The sequence below is a fragment of the Mesoplodon densirostris genome, chromosome 5 (assembly GCF_025265405.1).
Source record: "Mesoplodon densirostris isolate mMesDen1 chromosome 5, mMesDen1 primary haplotype, whole genome shotgun sequence".
NCBI classification, from domain to species: domain Eukaryota; kingdom Metazoa; phylum Chordata; class Mammalia; order Artiodactyla; family Ziphiidae; genus Mesoplodon; species Mesoplodon densirostris.
This window is the reverse complement of record NC_082665.1, coordinates 105382085-105405529: the sequence shown is the minus strand read 5'-3', so window position 1 is coordinate 105405529 and position 23445 is coordinate 105382085. Positions and strand designations below refer to the sequence as shown.

Sequence of the window (23445 nt, the reverse complement as noted above, 5' to 3'; positions counted from 1 at the left end):
CATATACATAGACGTTATTGATTACATATACTTTTATTTCAAATAAGATACAAAATGGAGTTAAAGAATTCACTTACATAATTTTGTTATTAGTTTTTATGGATAAGACTGCTTTTTAACTTGGTCCCCCCAGTTTTCTAATATCTTGCTTTCCAACAGGAAGTGATTAGTAGAGTGAACAACTCTTTTAGGCTTGCAGAAGTGACTTAAGCTGTGTTTTTCCTCCCTCTCTTCAACAAAACTGATTCAAGCTTCAGAGGAGAATACTGGATTTAATACTGTATGATAAAACCCCCAATAATCCTGATTGTTTTGCTGCCTTTAACTTTTAGGAGAATGGAAAAAGGTTATACAGAGAAGTTATGTCAGGTTTGATTATAAAGTAATTTCCAGGTTGTGGCCTGTAGTTGTTATATTTCTAGGTTAATCTCCAGTACTTTGTACAGCATTATACAGTGGTCAGTGATGATCATAGTGACCCTTAGGTACTTCCCTGTTCTTCAAAGGATTAAAACATATGTCAGTATACTATATCTCTTAGATACTGTATCTCTTATGTATACTATATCTTAGAAAGGTATACTAATTTTAAAAATAGCTCTCAGTAACAAAAGTTGAAATCAAGGTGGTTTCCTTTCAGTTAAACAGTATATTAAAATAAGACAGGTATCTTCCTTGGCATTTGATTTCATTATGGGTTTGTTGCAATTGAATAACATCTTGAGGAGATACTTTTCAAGAGGGAAGACTCCTAGACATTTGAGAGATGTGTCCCATTATATGAGTTATCGGGTGTCCAGAAGTGGTAGAGTTATTTGTGAAATAATGGGAGGTTAGTGAATTTATAGTTTCTCAATTTTAATGGAGAACAGAGATTGAGATTTTAATCTGTAATCCTAAGCAATAACATATTTACAGAGAGAGAAGAGTATGGCTGACAGATTAGACTCCAGGGTATAAAAGATAGGGTTGGTTTTCATATTTGATTTTGCATAGTCTTATTTTTACTCTGTGGTAGGTAGAAATATTTATATCTTTGGTAGCCTTTTTCCTGAAAACCTAAAAAGGTTTATAAGTATGTACAGCAAGCAGTGTGATTTATGGAAAGATTACTAAGACCCAGATTCATGAGAGCTTTCTGTTCTTGTCCCATTTCTACTAATAATAACCTGGGTGATTTTTTTAAACAAATTCCTTAACCTTTGGGGTCTGTTCTCTCATCTGTACAATCAGGTGGTTGAGGTTTGTGATCTGTCAGTTTGAGCCAGATCAAAAATGCTGGGGTTTTCAGATGTGTTGCTTAAACCACAGAACACTGTATCTATTAATGTGTGCCCTCCTCACATGCTTTTTTCCCCTTCATTTGCAATAATAGCTCAGGAAGAACCCAAGTATTTTGCTGAGAGATGGTATTAGGACTCGCGAGAGGGAAGAGTAATACTGGGGAGGCTGAAATTGCATAGGAGACCAGCTTGGGTGAGAGGAGAAAACGAACATGGCCCTTGATACTGGGAGAGAGTGGAGGGCCTAATTGCCTTGCTTCATTTTGCTTAGGGCTTAGGTCAGATGAGAAATGAATATGTGTCAACACAAGACCAGTGAGAAGGTTATTACAGTAGGGAGGCTGGTTAGAACGTCTGCTAGGTTCAGGCTAAGGGAAAGAGGTGATTCTTTCAGGGTAAAAAAGAGAGAATTCTGTGAAAAATTACCTTTGTTGGAAGGATGCGGGGTACTTGTTCATATTTCACTGCTTCTCATTTGACTGAAAATATGAGGAAATTCTATGGATAATTATCTTGGTTCCTGGGCATGCAAGGAGAAATGCAGAGTTCTCACATTCTGTTGCTTTCTCACATTGGTAAAAATAGCAAGAAAACAAGGGGGTAGGGTGGGGGTGAGGTTGGGGAGAATTGCACCCCATATTCTTTATAATGGGTTTTAGGACTGCAACAAATACCTGTTAATTTCATTGTTCCTCAGGGTCACTTGACTGTTCTGACTGGCTAAATAATGTCACCATTAGTGACATTAGTGGTGGTCTTCCTCACCACTCCTTAAGCATCCCTTAGAGCTTTGTTGCTTGGTTAAGGTTTTTTTTTTTTTTTTTTGCGGTACGAGGGCCTCTCACTGCTGTGGCCTCTCCCATTGCGGAGCACAGGCTCCGGACGCGCAGGCTCAGCGGCCGTGGCTCACGGGCCCAGCCGCTGCGCAGCCTGTGGGATCTTCCCGGACCGGGGCATGAACTCGTGGTCCCTGCATCGGCAGGCGGACTCTCAACCACTGCGCCACCAGGGAAGACCTTGGTTAAGATTTTGAGAGTAGCTCTGCTTCCCTTCGAGAGCCTTTGTACATGCTCACAGGACCCAATTTTAGGAGAAATGCAGGGTGGGTGGACTTCTCTTGCCTCTGTCCTAGTTTCTTTCCCCAAATGATACCAATTTTATGTTTTAGATTTTTTTAAAATTTGTCTTTCTGATTAATAGATCGAAAATAAGTCTTGAACTAAACGTTTTAATATTTTACGAGGAAAATGTACTGCTAAAAATGATTTAGTCAGCAGTATAGAAATACTTAGTCTTTTGTGATGTTACACAGTTTCAGTTTATTTTCTGGTTTCGATAGAACAAGTTGAAATCATCGCAGAAGGATAAAGTTCGTCAGTTTATGATCTTCACACAGTCTAGTGAAAAAACAGCAGTAAGTTGTCTGTCTCAAAATGACTGGAAGTTAGATGTTGCAACAGACAATTTTTTCCAAAATCCTGAACTTTATATACGAGAGAGTGTAAAAGGATCATTGGACAGGAAGAAGTTAGAACAACTATACAATAGATACAAAGGTGAGTGTTTGCTTGTGACTTTAAATATTTTGAATGAGGTTTTCCAAATTTACATGCTGCTTGTGAGAAATCAAATGATACAGAGACCATTAATTGGGTGGATACAGAGCTCTTTAGATCTTAGAATTACTTTAAGAAATCTGAAAAATTATTTTCCTCTTTTCACTAAAATTTCTTCTTAGTGTCTTTATTTCCTCCCCCTTTATCCGCCCCCACCTTTCCTCCTTTGTGATCCAATTTGAGAATGGGGGCTGGGGGACTAGGTTTTTTCCTTCATTTTCTTATAAAACTCAGCTGAGCGGATTTTAAGAAAACCTGCCTAATAATTTTAATAACCTTTAAATAATTATAAAGTAATATACACTTAAAAAGTTAATACAGAATAGATTGAATAAGGAAAAAGTTAATAGTTTCTCCATCTTTTGCTTATTTATTCTCCTGAGGGAACCAATATTTAATAGCCTGGTGTCCAACTTTCTGGGTCTTTTATGTTTATGCAGAAATATATACGCAAAAAAAATTTCAAAATTTTTCCAAAAGTGGGATTATATTTTATGCATAGCTCATGCCCCAAAAATCAAAGGATGTGCAAATTTTTTATTCATAGAGATGTTAGCAAATCACATTTGACAACAGTGTATGAGTGCCTCTTTCTTCTTGTATTTGTATTTAAATTTTTGCTGTCTGAAAAGTAAATATTGATAGTTGGGGGTTTTCTTCTTTAATTTGAACAACGTATGTTTGCATTGTGATTAAAATTGAATTGCAGAGTTTATGTTTTTTTCGATATTCTTTAAGAAGTGATTTCTGTAGTGAAATGAACTTTAAGATAAAAAGAATTTCTGTGTGTAATACTGTTTAGAATGCCTCTGTAAAATGTGGCTATGTTCAGTAAAAATCCTTTATCCCTATATAGGAGTGTCTGATTTTCTGAATGTGTGTTAAGTATGGAACTTTTTTCATATGAATAAATGAGACTTAAAAATCAGGTGCCTATCTGGGTATATATCTTGCTGTTAATTGTAAGAATGCTGTTTCAGGGGCAAAGTGGCTTTAAATATTACAGGGGGAAAATATCTCATAGAGCAATATTGCTTCATATTTTTGGTCTATCGTGATCATTAAAAAAAATGGAATATAAAGCAATACCTTTCTCAGTTTCAGGAGTAGCACAGTAAAGTATGGCACTGATTTCATGTTGCATTGTTGTTTTTGAAGATCCTCAAGATGAAAATAAAATTGGAATAGATGGTATACAGCAGTTCTGTGATGACCTGGCACTGGATCCGGCCAGCATTAGTGTGTTGATCATCGCGTGGAAGTTCAGAGCAGCAACACAGTGCGAGTTCTCCAAACAGGAGTTCATGGACGGCATGACAGAATTAGGGTGAGTGTATAATTACCATAGGAAATTAGGTACATTACTGTGAGAATTACTGTGGAACTGACATTCATGCCCCCAAACATTGCTATAGATAGAAATGGGCTAATATGCTAGTTCCTTCCCATGTCAAGTTATTTGTGTAGTTAGTACAACCAACTCTATTTGCATTATGCTTTTATCATTTGTTTCTAAGGGAGATTGACTAATGTTAAAATTACTATGCTTTAATATTTTACATGGGTAAGTGAAATGAGCAAGTTTTAAGTTATTTCCTAATGTGAGGCTGTGAACTCTGAATTTACAAACAAACTCCTAGAATTTAAAATCTTGGAAGTTACTAATCACTTTTTGTTCTGCATAGACCTGGACAACTGATTAGCTAAATGTCTTGGTATAAATAGATTGAAAAATCACAAGTAGCGGTTTTACCTGTGGCCTTTAGTTGTCTGTATGGGATGAAGCTCCAAAAGTATTCAATCTGTGGATCGGTAACAGGCTGCCCTTTCTGTCTTTAGTGGGTGCTTTTGAATGATAATAGCTAAACACTTTTTTTTTTTTTTTGCGGTATGCGGGCCTCTCACTGTTGTGGCCTCTCCCGTTGCGGAGCACAGGCTCCGGATGCGCAGGCCCAGCGGCCATGGCTCACGGGCCCAGCCGCTCCGCGGCATATGGGATCCTCCCAGACCGGGGCACGAACCCGTATCCCCTGCATCGGCAGGCGGACTCTTAACCACTGCGCCACCAGGGAGGCCCCTAAACACTTTTTGAACGTTTATTTTCTTTCAGGAACTATGCTAAATAAATACTTCACCTACCGCTTCACAACAACTTTGTGAAAGAAGTGGTGTTTATATCCGCATTTTAGAGATGAGGAAATGGAGGTACAGAGAAACTAGAGAGGTAGTATTAAAGCCAGGATTTGGGCTCAGGCATTCTGATTCTTGGGCCTGAGGGACATTGTAATCAATCAGGGTCCAGGCAAGACACACAAACCATACCAGTAATTTGAGCAGGGTAAATTTAAAAAATTGTTTTATTGTGTAAATGGGGTAAAAGAAAACTCTAAGCATAACAAAGGTGGCAGTTGCAAGAAGCTGCCATCACCCCTGGAACGGAGGGAAGGAAACAAGGAAGGAGCCTAGACACTTAAGAGGATCCCCACAAGGCTGAGATTCCGACCGCAGAAAACAGTGTGTAGCTGCCGTAGGAGCACTCTGCTCTGTTGCCTGCTTCTCGTGGAGAAGAAGCTCGCTAGGGGCCACTTGCTGCAGAGCCATGCAAGTTGCCTCCATTGGTGAACACTGCAGGGACCTCCCAACACGCTGAAACCCTTGCTCTCTGCAGAAAACAGACTGGGATAAGAAAAGTTCCTTCGTCCTCTTCCAGCCTTTCATCGCCCTCTCTTGGTAGAACCTAATAGTGAGCCAGCTGGCAAGAAAAATGAAGTTTCACAATTTGTAGTCCACTGCAGATAGTCACAAAGTAGGGCAAAGAAGGGTGAGTTTAAAGCCGAGAGACAATAAATTAATAACTGGCCTAGCCAGTATGTTCTACAGCCAAAGCCAGCCTTATCCTGAACTTGCTGAAATGTTCTATGCTAGGACAGGTTTCATTAGAACTCTCTTTTTTTTCCCATTTAAAAGTGAGTTTATGTAAAATGTAATGAACTTACAAATCAACATTTTAATTTACAAACTAATAATCTGGGAGGTGTTATAAAGAGCATGGAAGGAACATAAAAGCAAAAATGATTTGAAGGAAAAAAAGTGGAATGCTTGGTTTGTGGAATCTATAACAGATCGAAGATTTCTACCTTATGGCTGTTACGTGGAAACTAGGACTTGGTACTTGGACCCTTTCAGCTCCTTGGAAATTGAATGCTTTGCACATATAGAGAAAGTTTAATATTGATTTGAGGTAACTTCAGTTGGAGATGGTTGGAGATGATGTTTATTATGATACTTTGTATATATCAAGAAGTTTTCAAGAGGAATGCTTGTTTCCTCACCTAGTCAAGACACTATGCTTTCAATTTGTTTGGAAGCTAGACATGTGATTTGTTACCATGTAAGGAATATCTACTACAGTTTGAACTGATGATTGTAAAGCTGATTACTATACATTCTCATCTGTTCACTACAGCTGACTTCTACAATTTGGGTGTGTTGACAGTCCAGTGAATTACATAATTAAAAGTAATAGCCCATTTCTTTTAAAAATAGTAGTTATTTATAACATTTAATCATCCCAGATCTTTTCTTCCTCCATCTAACCCCTTCTTATTTATGTAATGTAAAAAGATGAAAATTTAATGGATTTTTAAAGAAGTTCTATGAAATATAAACTGTTGTAGGAATAAATGTTCTTAATATATAGTGAAAAAGTTTATCTTTTATAAACTTAATTTTACAATATAGATGTGACAGCATAGAAAAACTAAAGGCCCAGATACCCAAGATGGAACAAGAATTGAAAGAACCAGGACGATTTAAGGATTTTTACCAGTTTACTTTTAATTTTGCAAAGAATCCAGGACAAAAAGGATTAGGTAAGAATTTTTAAAAATTATATTTGGTGTTTCAAATATATTCAAATACATTGACAGCGTCACGTTTGTAATAGGAAGTTCTATGTTTTGAGCATAAAGTCATTATCAGTTACTGAAAAATACTGAGAAACAGTGAACTTCTAGTTAATCAGAATATACTCTGCCTATTCAATAACAGTGTTACCCTGGATACTATATGTGAACCACTGATTTTTTTTTTTTTTTTAAGAACTACAATACAGAAAATAGTTGTTAAAATTCCACTGACATAGGTATGTATATTTGATCGTTTATTTTTCAGAAGATATTATAGGATCGTAGGATCATAAGTTTTTCACTATGTATCTGTTGAAATAGCATTGTAAGATTTCTGAGTCACAGAATGCCAGATAAATGTATTCTTTTTTGGTGTGAATTATTTGGAAACTATAAGAAAGAATAAAAAAATGATTATCATTCATAATCTTATCCAGAAATAGCCACTGTTAACAGTTTAGATCAGTCAGTTTATACTGTAGAAACAACCACACATTTGCTTTGGGGATGGCTAAGGGAAGTGGAGGTAAAAGCTACAGTGTAATTTGCAGATTATTCAGAAAAAGTAGACAGTAGCACATAATGCAAAATAATAAATATGAGTGTGAGGGTTTTAGATAAAAGGAGAAATGAGTAAAAGCAGGAATGGTTGGGAAATGCTTCCTGGGCAAGAAGTGATGAGAACTAAAGGATTTGATATTTGGGCAAGGGATGATGAAAAATGTTCCAGGGAGAGGATAGTTATTAATGAAGGTCTCAGACTTCAGAAATAAGCTTGGCTTCTTTGTGGAAGAGAGAAAATGATTTGATTTTAGTGGGAATGTTTGTTTGGAGCTTAAATTGGTGAGATAAGGCTTCTTTTAAAAACAGGACAGAAAGGCTTAAATTGGAATTTATGGGCAATGGGGTTGCACTGAAGACGATGGTGGCAGTAACAGCCATTTAATGTGAGCTTTTGGTGTGCCTGGCAGTGTGCTGAATACTTTACATACACTGCCTCATTTAGTGTTTAACAACTTTATGAGTTATTCATTCTTTCATTCAGTAATTCACCAGCTGCCATGTGCCAGTCATAGAGTGCTAGACACTTGTTATCCTTATTTGGCAGATGAGGAAACTGAGGCACAGCAAGTTAAATAACTTACCCAATGATGGAAGTGAGTTTTTGATTTTGAAGATACAGTAGTTGGAGAGGCTAATAGGGGCCTCTTGTACTAATCATTCTTTATATTTTAGATTAGAGAGAAAAAAAGCTTTGAGAAAAGGATTATGTGACTAGGAATTAGACTGGAGGAAGTGACTGAAAGCTAGTAGAAGGGATGAATATACAGCATTTGTATTTGAGAATTGGCCTAAAGAGTGACTAAATGTGACTGAATTAAGATTTACAAAATACCTATTAAGGAAAATTCGAAATAATGAAGTCTCCTTTCCAATTAATTTAGGTTGCATCTTATTCTTACAGGAAACTTCTTCATTTTGCAGGCAAAATAAGCTGGGATACCTAGTGTTAGTTTCTCTATCCTGTATCTGTGGCCACAAGTTAACTGGGCTAGTTTTTCTAGTCTCCTCTTTTCTTCCCACAAATAAAAACCAATTAACGTCTTCGAACTTACATGTATATACTAAAAGAATTATTTCTTTGTGTTTAGAAATGTAGCACAATGTTTTGATACCATTAGAGAAAATGTTTTGAATCTCAAGTGTTGATTTAAAGGGGCTGAACCTATTCCTTAGTTATAACCCTACCCCTTACTAGAGCACAAAATAAATGATGTTTTTGGGTGACTATGTAGTCTTGATATTGAATCTTAGTTTTTATTATATTTGGTGAAGATAAGGCAAAATTAACATTTTTATACCTGTTCGATATATCAATATGATGGTAAATTGGAATTTTAGATTACAGGAAAAGTTGAGAAAAATATTGTGCTGAAGAATTCGATTTTAAAATTATGTTTTATTCTATTATGTAGTAAGTATTGAGCTTAAGAAAAATGTCACATTGTTTAATGGGTGTAGAGTTTCTGTTTTGTAAGATGAAGAGTTCTGGAGATTCATTGTACAACACCGTGAATGTAACTAACACTACTGAACTGTACACTGAAAAATGGTTAAGATGATAAATTTTATGTGTATTTAACCACAATTTAGAAGTTGTTTTTAAAAAAGCCCTGAACCATAGAATATGCAACACAGAGTGAGCCCTGATGTAAAATACTGGACTTTAGTTAATAATATTGGCTCATCAGTTATAAGAAATATACCACACTAAAACAGTATCTTAAAAATAGTGGAAATGGGGGGAAGGTGGGGTAAAGGTATATGGGAACTCTGTACTTTCTGCTCAGTTTTTCCATAAACCTAAAACTAAAAAAGTCTTAATTTAAAAAAAAGACAAAATGTAATAAAAGACAAATCATAATTTCTCTTTTTGTTTTGCATTGGTATTGGGTGTCAGGAAATGTAATGACTTGCTTAGTTGAAGAACTTAATTAAACAGAAAACAGTTTTCTTGACAGCCTTTCTAAGGGTTCACAGGGCTCTTAAATTATAATATTTGGCAGAAAGGAATTAGGAGATCGTAGGAGAGGAGGTGAGGCCCAAACAAATTGGCAAAGAGTGACAGTGACAGCACTGCGGTTTATTTATAAATAGCTGCTCATTCTAATGAGAGCTGGTGTTTTCCATATTTTCTCATTTTCTATAACCTTATTACTTGTGACACCAGGATAGGGTACTTCCTCTGTCATCATCTGCTTCAGTCACCTGCCATTTCTGATGGTCTTCTGAATCATAAATTTGAAAGGGATTTCATAAGTCCTGTGTTAAATCTAACCTATGCAAAGTAGCACCTGTACCTGATGCTCATTTAGCTTTTATGTTTGAATGTACAGGGTGGGGCTTGAACACACATTGTTTTAGAAAGTGGTCCATTCTTATCACAGAATACTCTTCCTTGCTATCACAAAGTTTTTCCTTATTAAGCTAACATCTTTGTCTTTATAACTTTTACCATTGTTCTTATTTGACCTTTGCTGCAGCACAAAGGAAGTCTAACCATTGTTTTTCTCATTTATCCCTTCTCCTTTTTTTCAGGTCAGCACTCCAAATTTTAACTGTTCTTCATTTGAGAAGACCTTTGTTATTCCGTTGCTGTCACCCCTAGATAACATTTCCAATTTCTCAGTTTCTCTCAAAATAGAGTTCTTAAAGCTGAACATAATACTCCAGAAGGAGGCTATTTAATGTAGAATACTGTGGGTCTGTTATTTTTTACGAGACTGTTCATTCTATTAATTTGTTCAAAAATTACATTTGTTTTTTACAGCCATGGTATTTTTAGGACCATCCTGAACTTTCTTAAAGTCTGTAGGTTATTTTCTTATGAACTGTTGTGGTTCAGCTAGAATGTTATACCTGTGCAGTTGATTTAAACATTTTTAACATTACTTGTTAAACATTCATTTAATATTCAGAAATAATTTTATAGAGTGTTTTTAATGTGTATTTTCATTTACGTAATCCCATTTGCTTCTCATAACAACCCTTGGAGCTAAGTAAAAAACCTCTTTGTCATAAAGATGAGGAAAGTCATGGTCAGAGAGGCTGACTTATTAAGGTCACATAACTTTAGAGTTGGTAGAATTGGGACTCAACCTCAGATCTTCTGATTCCACATTTTTTTTTTTTTTCCGGTACGCGGGCCTCTCACTGTTGTGGCCTCTCCCGTTGCGGAGCACAGGCTCCGGGTGCGCAGGCTCAGCGGCCATGGCTCACGGGCCCAGCCGCTCTGCAGCATGTGGGATCTTCCCGGACCACGACACAAACCCATCCATGTCCCCTGCATCGGCAGGTGGACTCTCAACCACTGCGCCACCAGGGAAGCCCCCTGATTCCACATTTTATATTCTTTTTATTATATTAGGTTGTGCTAACTATAGATATCTCTAGGTAAATTAAGACTTTGTGAATAGGATTTTAAATCCCCATTCATCCTCCCTAGTGAGTTGGCAACATTTTGTTCCCCTTAGGGATGGTGTTTGGATCCAGTCTCAGTTCATTTCCATATTCATCTGTCACTCAATTGATCATCTTTTATGAAACACATTGCCCTTGTTGATTCAGTTTGAAAGAATGACACTGGGATTACCTCTGTTTGCATTTTTAATTTTATTTTTTTATTTTTTTTTTTCTTTTTGCGGTATGTGGGCCTCTCACTGTTGTGGCCTCTCCCGTTGCAGAGCACAGGCTCCGGATGCGCAGGCCCAGCGGCCATGGCTCACGGGCCCAGCCGCTCCGCGGCATATGGGATCCTCCCAGACCGGGGCACGAACCCGTATCCCCTGCATCGGCAGGCGGACTCTTAACCACTTGCGCCACCAGGGAGGCCCTGCATTTTTAATTTTATTATAAGGGCTTAAGGATTCATTCTGCAAGTATCTCAGTTTTAGGTAATACTATTATTAGGACTTGCTTGTGTCTTTTTCTCTGTGTTATCCTTCTGTTTATTCTAACTGCGGTTGTTGCTTCTTGTTACATTATTATTGACTCTGTTCTCTTTCCAAAACTGCTTCAGAATCTATAATAATAATTTTTAAAATTATTAAAAATAAACAATAGTAATAGTAAGGACACGTTATTTACCAGGCACTGTTCCAATGTTTTAGGTGTGTTCACTCGTTTAATTATTACAACAACCCTGTGAGGGTAGGTACTGTTATCTTTTTTTTTTAAGCTGAATTACCGAGAGGTGAACTTAGTTGCCCGAGGCTACTTAATTAGTGGTGGAGTTGAGATTTAAGAGGCTAAACTACTATATTCAACCACTTCTCTCTAGCTGGGTTGTTCCTTTGTCACTCAGACATTTCTAACTAAAGGGCAGCTTTCCTTCCTCCCTCCCTCCCTCCCTCCCTCCCTTCCTTCCTTCCTTCCTTCCTTCCTTTCTTCCTTTCCTTCCTTCCTCCTTCCCTCCCTCCCTCCCTCCCTTCCTCCCTTCCTTTCCGTGTGTGTGTGTGTGTGTGTGTGTGTGTGTGTGTGTGTGTGTGTGTGTGTGTGTGTGTGTGTGTGTGTGTGTGTGTGTGTGTGTGTGTCCGTCCGTCCGTCCGTACTGCACGGCTTACGGGATTTTAGTTCCCTGACCAGGGATTGAACCTGGGGCCCTGGCAGTGAGAGTGCTGAATCCTAACCACTGGACCACCAGGGAATTCCCTAAAGGGCAGTTTTTCATATGCTTGTGGCAATTGACATTTTATCCCTGTACAACTTAATCTTACGTGTTTCAGCTCCTAATAATAACTTATTAATCTTTTTGAATATTCCTGTTTCATCCAAAAACATTTATTGGCTGGTTACTCTGAGAGCATGGAATTAGGAACATCTTAAGTCTGTCGGTGAGTTTGCATAGGAACATCTTAAGTCTGTCGGTGAGTTTGCAGAGTCTTCATTCACAAAGATTATAATTTTTGAGCCTTGAAGAATGAATATATGTTTTCAAAGCCAAAAGAAAAAGAAGCCATCTCTAATGTGGAGAGATTAGAAAGTTCAGTTGCTTAGAGGTGAGAGACATAGCACCTTTGAGAAACTGCAAGTAAGTTTATTTGATTAGAAATGTAGATTTTTATCTGAAGGCAGTAGGAAATATTGCAGATTTTAAAAAGTTAATAGACTTTATTTTTTGAACTGCTTTAGATTTACAGCAAAATTGAGCAGAAGGTACAGAGATTTCCCAACTACTCCCTTCCCCCACACCATGTATAGCTTCTCCCATTATCACATCCCCACCAGAATGGTGCATTTGTTACAGTTGTACCTACATTGACACATCATTATCATCCAAAGTTCAACTTCACAGTAGGGTTCACTCTTTTTTTTTTTTTAATTTTATTGAAATATAGTTGATGTACAATGTTGTGTTAGTTTCTGGTGTATAGCAAAGTAATTCAGTTATATATATATGGGATACATACAAGATTCTTTTCCATTATAGGTTATTACAAGATATTGAGTATAGTTCCCTGTGCTATACAGTAGGTCCTTGTTGGTTCTCTACTCCATATATAGTAGTGTGTATATCTTAATCCCATACTCCTAATTTATCCCTCCCCTAGGGTTCACTGTTAATGTTGTAAATTCTATGAGTTTGGACAAATGTATAATGACATGTATCCACCATAATAGCTTCATACAGAGAAGTTTCACTCTCCCTAATAAACCTCTGTGCTCTGCCTGTTCATCCTTTCCTCCCTCCTAACCCCTGGCAACCACTGATCTTTTTACTATCTCCATAGCTTTGCCTTTTCCAGAATGTCATATAGTTGGAATCATGCAGTATGTAGCCTTTGCAGATTGACTTCTTCACTTAATAATATTACTATGCATTTGTTTTCCTCCGTATCTTTTCATGGCTTGAAAGCTCATTTCATTTTGGCAGTGAATAATTTTCCTTCATCTGGATGTACCACAGTTTATATATCTGTCTACCTACTAAAGGACATCTTGGTTGCTTCCAAGTTTTGGCAGTTATGACTTCTGTAAACATCCATGTGCAGGTTTTTGTGTGGATATAAGTTTTCAGTTCATTTGGGAAAATACCCAGGAGTGTGATTGCTGGATTATATGGTAAGCGTATGTTTAGTTTTGTAAGAAACTGCCAAACTGTTCCAAAGTGGCTGTACTATTTTGCATTCCCACCAGCAATGAATGAGAGCTCCTGTTGCTTCACATCCTCGCCAGCATTTGGTGTTGTCAGTGTTTTGGATTTTGGCCATTCCAAAAGGTGTGTAGTGGTATCTCATTGTCGTTTTAGTCATTGAAGAATTTTAACATGGAAGTGAAACCAAATTTATATGCCTGAAAGGTCCATCTGAAAGCAGTGTCGTCCTTTAAAAGGTGTGGAGGCAGAACTAGAGGAAGAGAAATTGGTTATGAAGCTGTTGCAGTGATTTAGCTAGACATGAAGAGGACCCTAGCATAGGCCCTAGCAAGGGATGGAGAAGAGAGAGAGATTTAAAAGGTACTTAGAAGCCAAAATGAGAAAGCTTTGATTGAAAGTGTGATGAGGAAGTTAGTCTTAACTCCCATTTGGGGATATTTGGAAGTGTGGGGGGGTATTTTTGGTATTGTTTTAACGACTGAGGGTTTCTACTGGGATTAGGGGTCTGTCTGCTAAATGACCTGCAGTGCATAGGACTTCATTTCCTTACAATGAAAAATTGTGTTTCATTGAGAAACACTGTAGGGTGATGACATTCATTGAGAGAAAAGAAAATGGTAGGTCTGTAGAGGTAAGATAATGAGTTCAGTTTGAGCCCTGTTGAATTTGAGTTGTTTGTGGATATCCAGTTGAAGATGTCCTTAGGCAATTAGATGTAAGAATCTAGAATATAGAAAGAGCCGTTTCAGATTTAGGACTTGTTAGAGATGGTTTGAGCGTATAACTTGAAAAAAGGTAAAGGTTTGAAAAATCTACTGAGAGAAGTAGAGGTGGTTATTGCTGACGTACAGTGTTATAGAACATCAGCATTTAATGGACAAATGGAGGAAGAGGAGCAGTAAAAGAAAATAAGGCCAGAGAGGACAGAGGAAAATCAATAGAGTGATACCATTAAAGCTGAGAGAAGCGACAGTTCCATCCAGGAGGTGTACTCAATTTTGTCAAGTACGGCAGAGAGCCAAGTAAATTAAGGACTTAAAGGTTTATTTGGCAACCAGAAGGGCTTGGTGACCCTTCAGAGATTACTTTCAGTGGGGTGAGTGACAGAGGTGGACACTAGTTTATAGAATTAAAATGTGTGGTAGGTGGGGAAATTGAACAATGAATGTAGATTACAAAAAGTTCTTTTAACTACCTGAACTTTCAAACATCATATAGGTACATTCCTATTCTTGTAATATTCTTAGGTTAGTATATCAGCTGAGAAATGGGCCTCTGTAGGTGTCTCATGGCTTACAGTTATTTGAATATTTCATTGTTTCTCATCCTTATTTTCTAAAAATTAATTGAAAAGGGAAAAAAATGCTGACACTAGTAATAAGCTTAGTTCTCATAAATTTAATGCATTTGAAGTGAAGAAGGATATCATTAAGCATGCTAATAACAGCAAATCCTACTATACATGCTAATAACAGCGATCTTACTGCACTTAAGCTAGACAATTATATGTTTGGTTGGTAAAGAAAAGAATAAAATTAAAGAACCTGGAAGGAATATTTGATACAGAGCCTTAAAGACTGCAAAGATTAAAAAGGAATTGTGATTAGGGATTGTTGTCATATTTCTAGTTCTCTTAAAACATGGGGATCTGAACTTGACTATCAGACATGTTTTCATGAGCACATTAAAAATAAAAGTAGAAGACTCCATGAACTCTCTCAAGATGATCTGTGGAGGGAAGGAGAAAGAGGGTAGCTTGTAAGGGAATGGAGAGATACAAGAAAGATTTATTAAAGATAGGTGATAACTTGAGCATGTTCCTTTGTGGGGGGAAAGCTGGAAGACAGGGCAAAGTTGAAGATACAGGGAGAGAAGAAAATTAATCAGTAGACCAGATTCCTTGAAAAGGCAGGATGGCATATTGGATCCATAGTAATGGTGTTAGGGACTTAACCTTGGATGGGAGAAGAGGCACCTTTTCCAAGGAAACTTGATCATTCAGCAGTTTCTGAATGCCTGCTGTGTGTTTCAGTATGCTAGTTTGGGGATATGTAGTCCCTATCCTTGAAGAGGTTAGGGTCTAGTGAAGATGGGGGATTTTTTTGCCTTAAGTCCTATATTTTTTTTTTCAGGTAGGATGTGAGCCTTTTTGGAGTCTTTCCTAGTCTTTCATGATTCCTCAGATTATCCAGAGTAGTTTGGAGATCATATCTAAAAGGACTTTTAAGTTACTTGGGGTGTAATTTTTCCTGATCTGGAAATGTAAATTTACTCATAAAAGCTTGACCTAACTACTTTAGTTCCTTGAAAGAGATCATAGTTCTTTCTCTCTGTTGTTATGACAGATACAGTTTTTTGTCATGTGGTTATATTGCTTCTTTATCCTTATCGGCTCCCAAACCAGATAAATAGTCATTTATATCCTCTTCATCAAACTTTTAAAAAGACAAATCTTAGTTTATTATTAATTTTAAAATTTTAATATTCTTAATGGTCTCCTTGAGGATCAGTCAGCCAACAACTTGGAGTGTAAGGTTGGTTAGGATTGTGGGTGGTAATTCTTTGCGTTACAGCTTATAGGTGTACCTCAGTGATTTACAGCTGGGGGCAGTTTTGCCTCCCAGGGGACCTTCGTCAATATGTGGAGATACTTTTGGTTGTCACCACTGGGGATGGGGCAGAACTGCTACTGGCATCTAGTGGATAGAGGCCAGGGATGCTGCTAATGCTGTAATGCATGCACAGGACAGCTTCCCACAACAAAAAATTATCTGCCCCAGAATGTCAAAAGTGCTGAGGTCAAGAAACACTGGTGTACATTAATATTTGAATACTTATGAGCTAGTCAAACATGCTTACCTACGTTATCTCATTTAAACTTCAGAAACCCCGTATGAGGTAAGTGATACCCTTCTTGCCCTGAAGGCACCATTCATTTGTGATGGAAGCAGGATACAAAGCTTGGACTTAACTCTATAGGAAATTTTTATTATGTAAGTATTCAGGACACAAGCCTTTTTTTTTTTTTTTAAGGCTATCTTTTGTCTTACCTGGTGTTTTTTTTTTTCAGGGACAAATATTCCTGACATTTGAAGTATATAATTTATTTTTAATATTACAGATCTAGAAATGGCCATTGCCTACTGGAATTTAGTGCTTAATGGAAGATTTAAATTCTTAGACTTATGGAATAAATTTTTGTTGGTAAGTTCATATTTTCTGCAGTTTGGTGTTTTCTCTAAACTTTTGCTTTGTTTGAAGATAAATTAACATTTTAAAGCATAACTAACTCATTTCAGAGCATGTAATAATGGACATAGAATGAAAAATTTGATTTCCAGAATTTTATTACATAGGTCGTTTTGCATTCTTGTATTTGGCATCATCTGGACTGTTTTTTTGAAACTCTTTTTAGTGATTTGGATGCTTTTTTTTTTAAATAGGAACATCATAAACGATCAATACCAAAAGATACTTGGAATCTTCTTTTAGACTTCAGTACAATGATTGCAGATGACATGTCTAATTATGATGAAGAAGGTAATGAACATTTTGCTCTACCAGTTTTTTGAAAAATTTGTCTTCTTTTATCACACACTCTTGAACATCTTGTCTACTTCTGTTTTTCTTAGAGTTAGATTTCCCTCTTCTGAGCTTTTATTTGTGCTCTTCTGAATGTATGAAATGCCTTCATCTTCTTTACCAATCTGCATTGTTTCCTTAAATACCAACTCTGTGTATTCATATCTTGCAGAAAGGCATGAGTACTTTTCATCCATGTTTTAGATTTTCAGTTTACTTTAGGAACCTGTTCTTTTCTTAATGTACTTTTATAGTACTTGTATATGTATTTTTTGTTGTTGTCTGTTTGTTTTGTCTGTGAACTTGATCGTAAACTCCTTAAGTTTAGTGACCTTGTCCAAATGGAAACGGTTTAGTTTCCTACTGTAGTACTCTTGGCATTCAGTAAATATTCACTGATTGAATGCTTTTCTGCTGTTTCTTCATGTATGTATAAGGATGATTTTGCCATCCACTATCAGGACATGTGCTTTTGTTTTTCTGGAACTGGCAGTGATTTACATTCGTTTCTTCACGCATACTTACCTAGTTCCCCTTGAGAATTAGCAGGATTTTTTTTTTTTGATGTTGAATAGACAGGTATTCTTTGAAAAATCTCTAGTAACCTTGGTCTCCTTAAAAGTGTCCTGGAACTACTTAATGTAACCAAAGATATTGTTATTTCCTTATCTTTGTTTTCATTGTCATGTATTGTCTTCTTTAAGAAGTGAGAAATGACTGATAATTGATAACTGTGCTTTCTGTTAGACCTTACACAAAAGTGAAGAACTTCCTGATTTGGAGGTTGGCATAGAGAAGAGGCATGTATAGAGGCATGCATATATGTAATTTAAAATCCTTTAGTAATTTATTATCATGAAATAGATTAGAGTTTGACCCTTGTTGTTAATTTCTTTTGTAAGATTGCCACAAAGTGCAAAAAAAGATTAACTACAACCTACTGTGCTTTCAGCAGCACTGGCAGCATGTCATCATATCAAGGTCAGATTTGACCAGATTACTTCAGTGGCCTGACTTCAGTGGCCCTCAGAAAACCATAATATTATTAGTTACCAGAAGGGTTATTTTTTATCATTCAAGGAATTATCAAGTGTTGGAATAATAGAGAAGAGAGAAAGGAATATTCTAGCTAGAAACTCTAAAGAGCTAGGAATTTGGAAGTCCTATCTGTGGGAATACTTATAATGACATACTTTAACAATTATGGGGAAGATATTTTTTAAAAAATAAAGGATTCTATTAAAATGTTAGCCTTATTTCTGTTTTTCTTTCTTTCCTTTCTCCCCCCTCCCCACAGGAGCATGGCCTGTTCTTATTGATGACTTTGTGGAATTTGCACGCCCTCAAATTGCTGGGACAAAAAGTACAACAGTGTAGCACTAAAGGAACCTTCTAGAATGTACATAGTCTGTACAATAAATACAATGGAAAATTGCACAGTCAATTTCTGCTGGCTGGACTGAACTGAAGATCAATCCTCACAATTCAGACTGAGGGTTGAGACAAAACTTTAAGGATACATCTTGGACCATATCGTATTTCATTCTTCTAATGGTGGTTTGGGCTTGTCTTCTAGTCTGGGCCGCTCTAAACATTTATTATTCCAACATTGTGGATTTCATCTTATATCTGTGGACCATCCTAGTTTATTCTCCCATAAGTCTTAGAAGCTTTATGGTGATTATTTTGAAGTTTCCATTCTTGCATAAAGCACAATGCTGTCTTCATCAGAAAACAGTTTGGCATAAGAATTAAACATGTGAACACCACAGTTTATAAAAACTTCTTAAATATATGCTTTGGGCTAGTTGCAAAGACTATGCTGATAGCACTTCCAGTGAGAGTGATATATTTAAGTGTACCAGATCTGGAATGGTGTTTTGGTATGGGGGGATTTTTTTTTTCCTGGCAAATCACATGTATTGTTAACGTGAGTAGAGTATCTGTTGAAAAAAAGTCAAAATAACCAACGTGAAAAATTTTTAGGATAACTTGGTGTGCCTACCCAAAATTTTACTGTGTTTTAGACCCTCGATTTCAGAAGGTTCCACAGAACTAGTCTGCACTTATCTTACCCATGTTTATATATAGTTGTCTTACAGGGGGTTTTATTTAGAAAAACATCTGCATAATGTTAGATTCTACTCCTGTCTACATTATGCACTCCATAATTGGATTTCATTATGATTTTGAAACGCTTATATGCCTGTTGAGTAAGTTAAACTATTTAATTTGTTTTGAATGTTTTAGATTGCTACATAATACAATATTCTAAATTTAGGCATGAGGGTTTATTTTTGTTTTTGGGGTTTTTTTGGTCAGCGCACTATGGAACACAAATGAAATTCTCTTAATTTATAAGATAGTAGGAATTAAATTTTGAAAATGGTTGTAATGAGCCATAAAGTTCAATTCTTATAATATAGGTACTGCTCTTTCAGACAAATAGTCCATTTTTGATGACTTCTTATTTTGTTGAAATTGCTTTAACTGCTAATCACTGGTTGCCAAATATTTCAGGAGCAAAGATTTTCAAGCAGGCATGCATTTGATGCAAAGTACCAATCTGGCTTCTATTTTCGTAAATTATTTAATTTCTACTGTTCTTTGTTTCACTCAGATTAGCTCAGTTTTCACATCAAAGCAGAACTCTGTCTTGTATGTTTTGGGTTTTTTTCTTCATTACAAGACCCATGAACTGCTTTCATGCTGAAAGTGTTGATTTCTTTGTTCACTTCTTGACCTGTGAAGAAGGGTTTATTGCTTTCTTAAACATTTCTATAAGGCAGGTTAAAAAATGTAAAATTTCAGATATTGGATGACTGGTTTTTAGCAGGAGTAGATTTTGCTTGGTGTATCCAGGCACTCTAAGTTCTAATGTTGAAATTATCAAAGGTATGTACTTCAGAATAGCAGTACATTATAAGGTATATGCGGAAATGATTTTAAGAAACAATGATATATTAAAACTACTTTTTATTTACGATTTTGAAATTGACTAGAAAGCTTTTCCCATAGATATTAATATTCTAATCATAACTTTAATTCAAGAATATGATTCTATCAAAAGAAAATTTTGAAAATTTCTATTCAGGTTACTGGAATTGGTTATTTAAAAAAGAAAAGAAAAAAGAAGAATCCTGCTGCTTTCAGTATTTCCTGATTTCATATTTGTAAATATTAAGAGGAACTTCAATTATGAAAAATTTTTAAAAGATATATATATATAAATGTACTATTTTGTTTCCTGTCTTGAAGATTTTGAGTTATGGTATTGTTTTTGAATTGATTACTTAATTCCGGTATGCTGTGTTTTGAAATGAGATCCGATTAGCTTTTTTTCCCCAATATAAATTGTTTTTCATAAAAGTCTGATATTGATTCGTGGCCTAGTGCCTTGGGTTTTACAGACTTTTCCTTTTAAATGCAAGACCTTTTCAACAAAATAGTGTTTGTCATCAGTTTGGTACTAAACATTTATAATTACTATGTAATTATAAACAAAAAAATACATAAAGCTTTGAATATAATCATGTAGCATAAAAGTTAAGGTTGTTAACTCTATGATGGCGTCTTAGAATTAAACAATACTATTACTAGGGCTGAAAAGAGAAGACTGATTTAATGTGGTGTGGTTATTCTGAGGATACATGTCTGGTTACAGGGAATATTTTGTACTAAAAAATGCTTACACATAATGGCCGTGTGTGTGTGAGTGTGTGTGAAAGAGAGAGATTGACAGGTTGAAAGAGACACACATGCTCACGCACACACACACACACACACACACACACACACAACTTGAATTGCTTTAATTCATTAGTGTTTCAGTCTTCATTCTGGTAAACTCCCCATGCTGATTCTTTGTTTTAAACTGAACCACAGGTACAGTTTCCTTTTTGCCAAATGTCAAAACAGGTACACATTTTACAATGTAATGCTTTTTAAATAGTAAAGTGTATAAAATTAGAAGTGCCCACATATAAAAATACTTGAGAGCAAGATTATCTTTAGTGACTATCATCTGCATATCTCTGTAAGTTCAATTGTGTTTCTTACATCCCTGTCATATTACCAACAGAGGCAATAAAAGCTTCAGTGAAATTGCCATGACTAAATCTTTTCACATATTATTTCAGTGTAATACTTTTAAAGACTAAAATATACCAGAAAACTTTTCCAGAAAGGATAATTATTTATGGAAAGAGCATTATAATGGCAAGTTTTGGGGAGAAAAGACATGCCAAGTCTTGTTTACTACATTTAAAATGTTTACAACTATACTGGGCTGCTTTATTTAATTAACAGTACTGTAGTTGTGTAATACGGCTTTGTAAGTATGTGTTCTTCATTAGACTTTTAAAAAGTTTTAATGAGAGAAAGAAAACTTAATAAAATAACATGGGAAATCTTTTATATAATATGCTTACTGGGGAATTCTTATTTAAGCAAGGTATACTATTTTTTTCCTCAGAAAGATTTAAGTGAATGAAGTGTTCATCTATTTTTTATTTGACGATAATCAAGAGGTTTGAGTAGTTGTAGCCAGTTTAATGTGCACTTTGCTTAGATTTTTAAAAACATGTTACAATGAAGACTACGTATTGTAAACCTTCTGTAACTTTTACGTATGAATGACAGAAGAAAGTTAAACATAATGAAAGAATTTTGGAATAAAAAAAGGAAAGTGGTGCTGGGGAAATTTATTATAGTTCACGAAGTATGCCTTTGTAAACCTGAATCAACTTTTAGCAAGAATTAATTTATGGAGTTCTAAATGTTAAATTGTGTATATTTAATAGAAAATACTTGACACCTCAGCAGTTTTCTTTAAATGTTACTTTATACTTTTAACAATATGATTTATATTGCATACATAGATGTTTTGATAAGATTTTATCAAATTTGATAATGTAATGATAAAATGTTTTTTAAATGTGAACTATTTAACATATAACTTAATATCTGAGGACGTAATACCTGAATTGTGATTTCTACATAATGTGATAATTAGGGTTCAAATTATGGCTCATCATTTAATTGATTATAAACGAGTATATTTCTGAACTCTTTACTTGCCTCCATTTTTACAATCATATAGCAATAATTTCTATTTTTATTTTATAGAAATGTGGTGAAGTTATATATCATGATACCTTTACCTTTGATTTCTGAAGGGGAAGGGGTTTATATTTTGTAGTTGATAAATCGGAAAATTCCTAATAGTACAAATCCCCTTTTCCAGGTTTACCCTTACTATTTGTCCCTATTTTGGTTGAATATTTGCTTGATTTGTACCTGATTCTGGAGGCAGATAGTCCTGTTTTTTTTTTTCTTAATTCATAATACAGTTACATAAATGGTTTTACCAGAGCATTCTTGCCATCTATTTTCTTTACTGCCTGTTGGGTAATTGGCATTTCTTGCTGACAAACTCATTTATTTGACACTTTTCCACTAGGCTCAGTGTTTTGTGTTAATGTGGCTTTTGACTTCTCTTTCGTTGGTCTTTTTTAAATCTGTCATAATAAGGAAATTATGATAAAATGTGCACAGCCTTTGTAGTAGATGGAATTCTCAAAAAGTAATGTCTTTATTTATGGAGTTTTAAAGACAAATTATTTGGGGAATCATTTTATAATTAATCCATTTTAAAAATAGAGTCCCTAAAAAGTATATTTTTAATCAAGTATATCCAAGTTTTTCTTTAAAGTATTGCTTAAGTATTTTCAGCTTACCTTTTTTGTATTTGTGCTGTGCAGAAGTCAGTGTAGCTTGTAACTTAAAGCATTTGTTTTCAAGCCATACCTTGAGGCTGCTATATTTATGAGGTTGGAAGCTTTCTATTTTATCTCTTGTAGGTTATTGGCGTTTCATATGAGATTTTGTTTGGGGAAAAAATGTTTGGTTAAAAAAATATTTTAATGACTGGCTTAAAGGGAACATTACCTCTTTGGCAGATTTTTCAGTGGAATGGGAAGAGATGGAGTCAGAATCCATCAAATAAGTTTAAAACAAACAATTTTTAACCAAAATAGTCAAAACAAAGCTTGATTTGAAACTTCATTGTTTCAAAGTTTGGAAACTTAACAGACGGCAGCATGTGAGTAACAATGAACAAAGCAAAGAAAACAAGGATAATATTCATTTTATATTTAAAATATATATATGTATTTAGGTAGATGTCTAATATAACTACTTAAAATTTTATTTCAGGTTATGAAATATTTTAAGAAAACATTGGATCTAACGGAAAACTTGAGTGGTGCCAAATGAGATTTTTACGGAAAGCAACACTGTAGGGCATAAGTTTAGGGGAAAACAAAATAGCTAAGGGGAAATGCTAAGGAAAGCTCTAGACAGTGATTTTTGTCACATAGTTACATGACATAGAGCTTAAA

At 35.6% G+C, this 23445-nt stretch overlaps 1 protein-coding gene across 1 annotated transcript in view; it reads left to right on the top strand.

Moving 5' to 3' along the window:
* The window catches only part of DCUN1D1 (defective in cullin neddylation 1 domain containing 1), a 32072-nt gene extending 10214 nt beyond the window's left edge, over positions 1-21858 (top strand). The window contains exons 2-7 of the mRNA XM_060099190.1: positions 2623-2839; positions 4058-4226; positions 6641-6771; positions 16584-16666; positions 16906-17002; positions 18342-21858. Of these exons, the coding sequence (XP_059955173.1) occupies positions 2623-2839; positions 4058-4226; positions 6641-6771; positions 16584-16666; positions 16906-17002; positions 18342-18421 (777 nt within the window). The 3' untranslated portion in view covers positions 18422-21858. The remainder of the gene's footprint in view (positions 1-2622; positions 2840-4057; positions 4227-6640; positions 6772-16583; positions 16667-16905; positions 17003-18341) is intronic.
* Positions 21859-23445: the final 1587 nt, after the last annotated feature.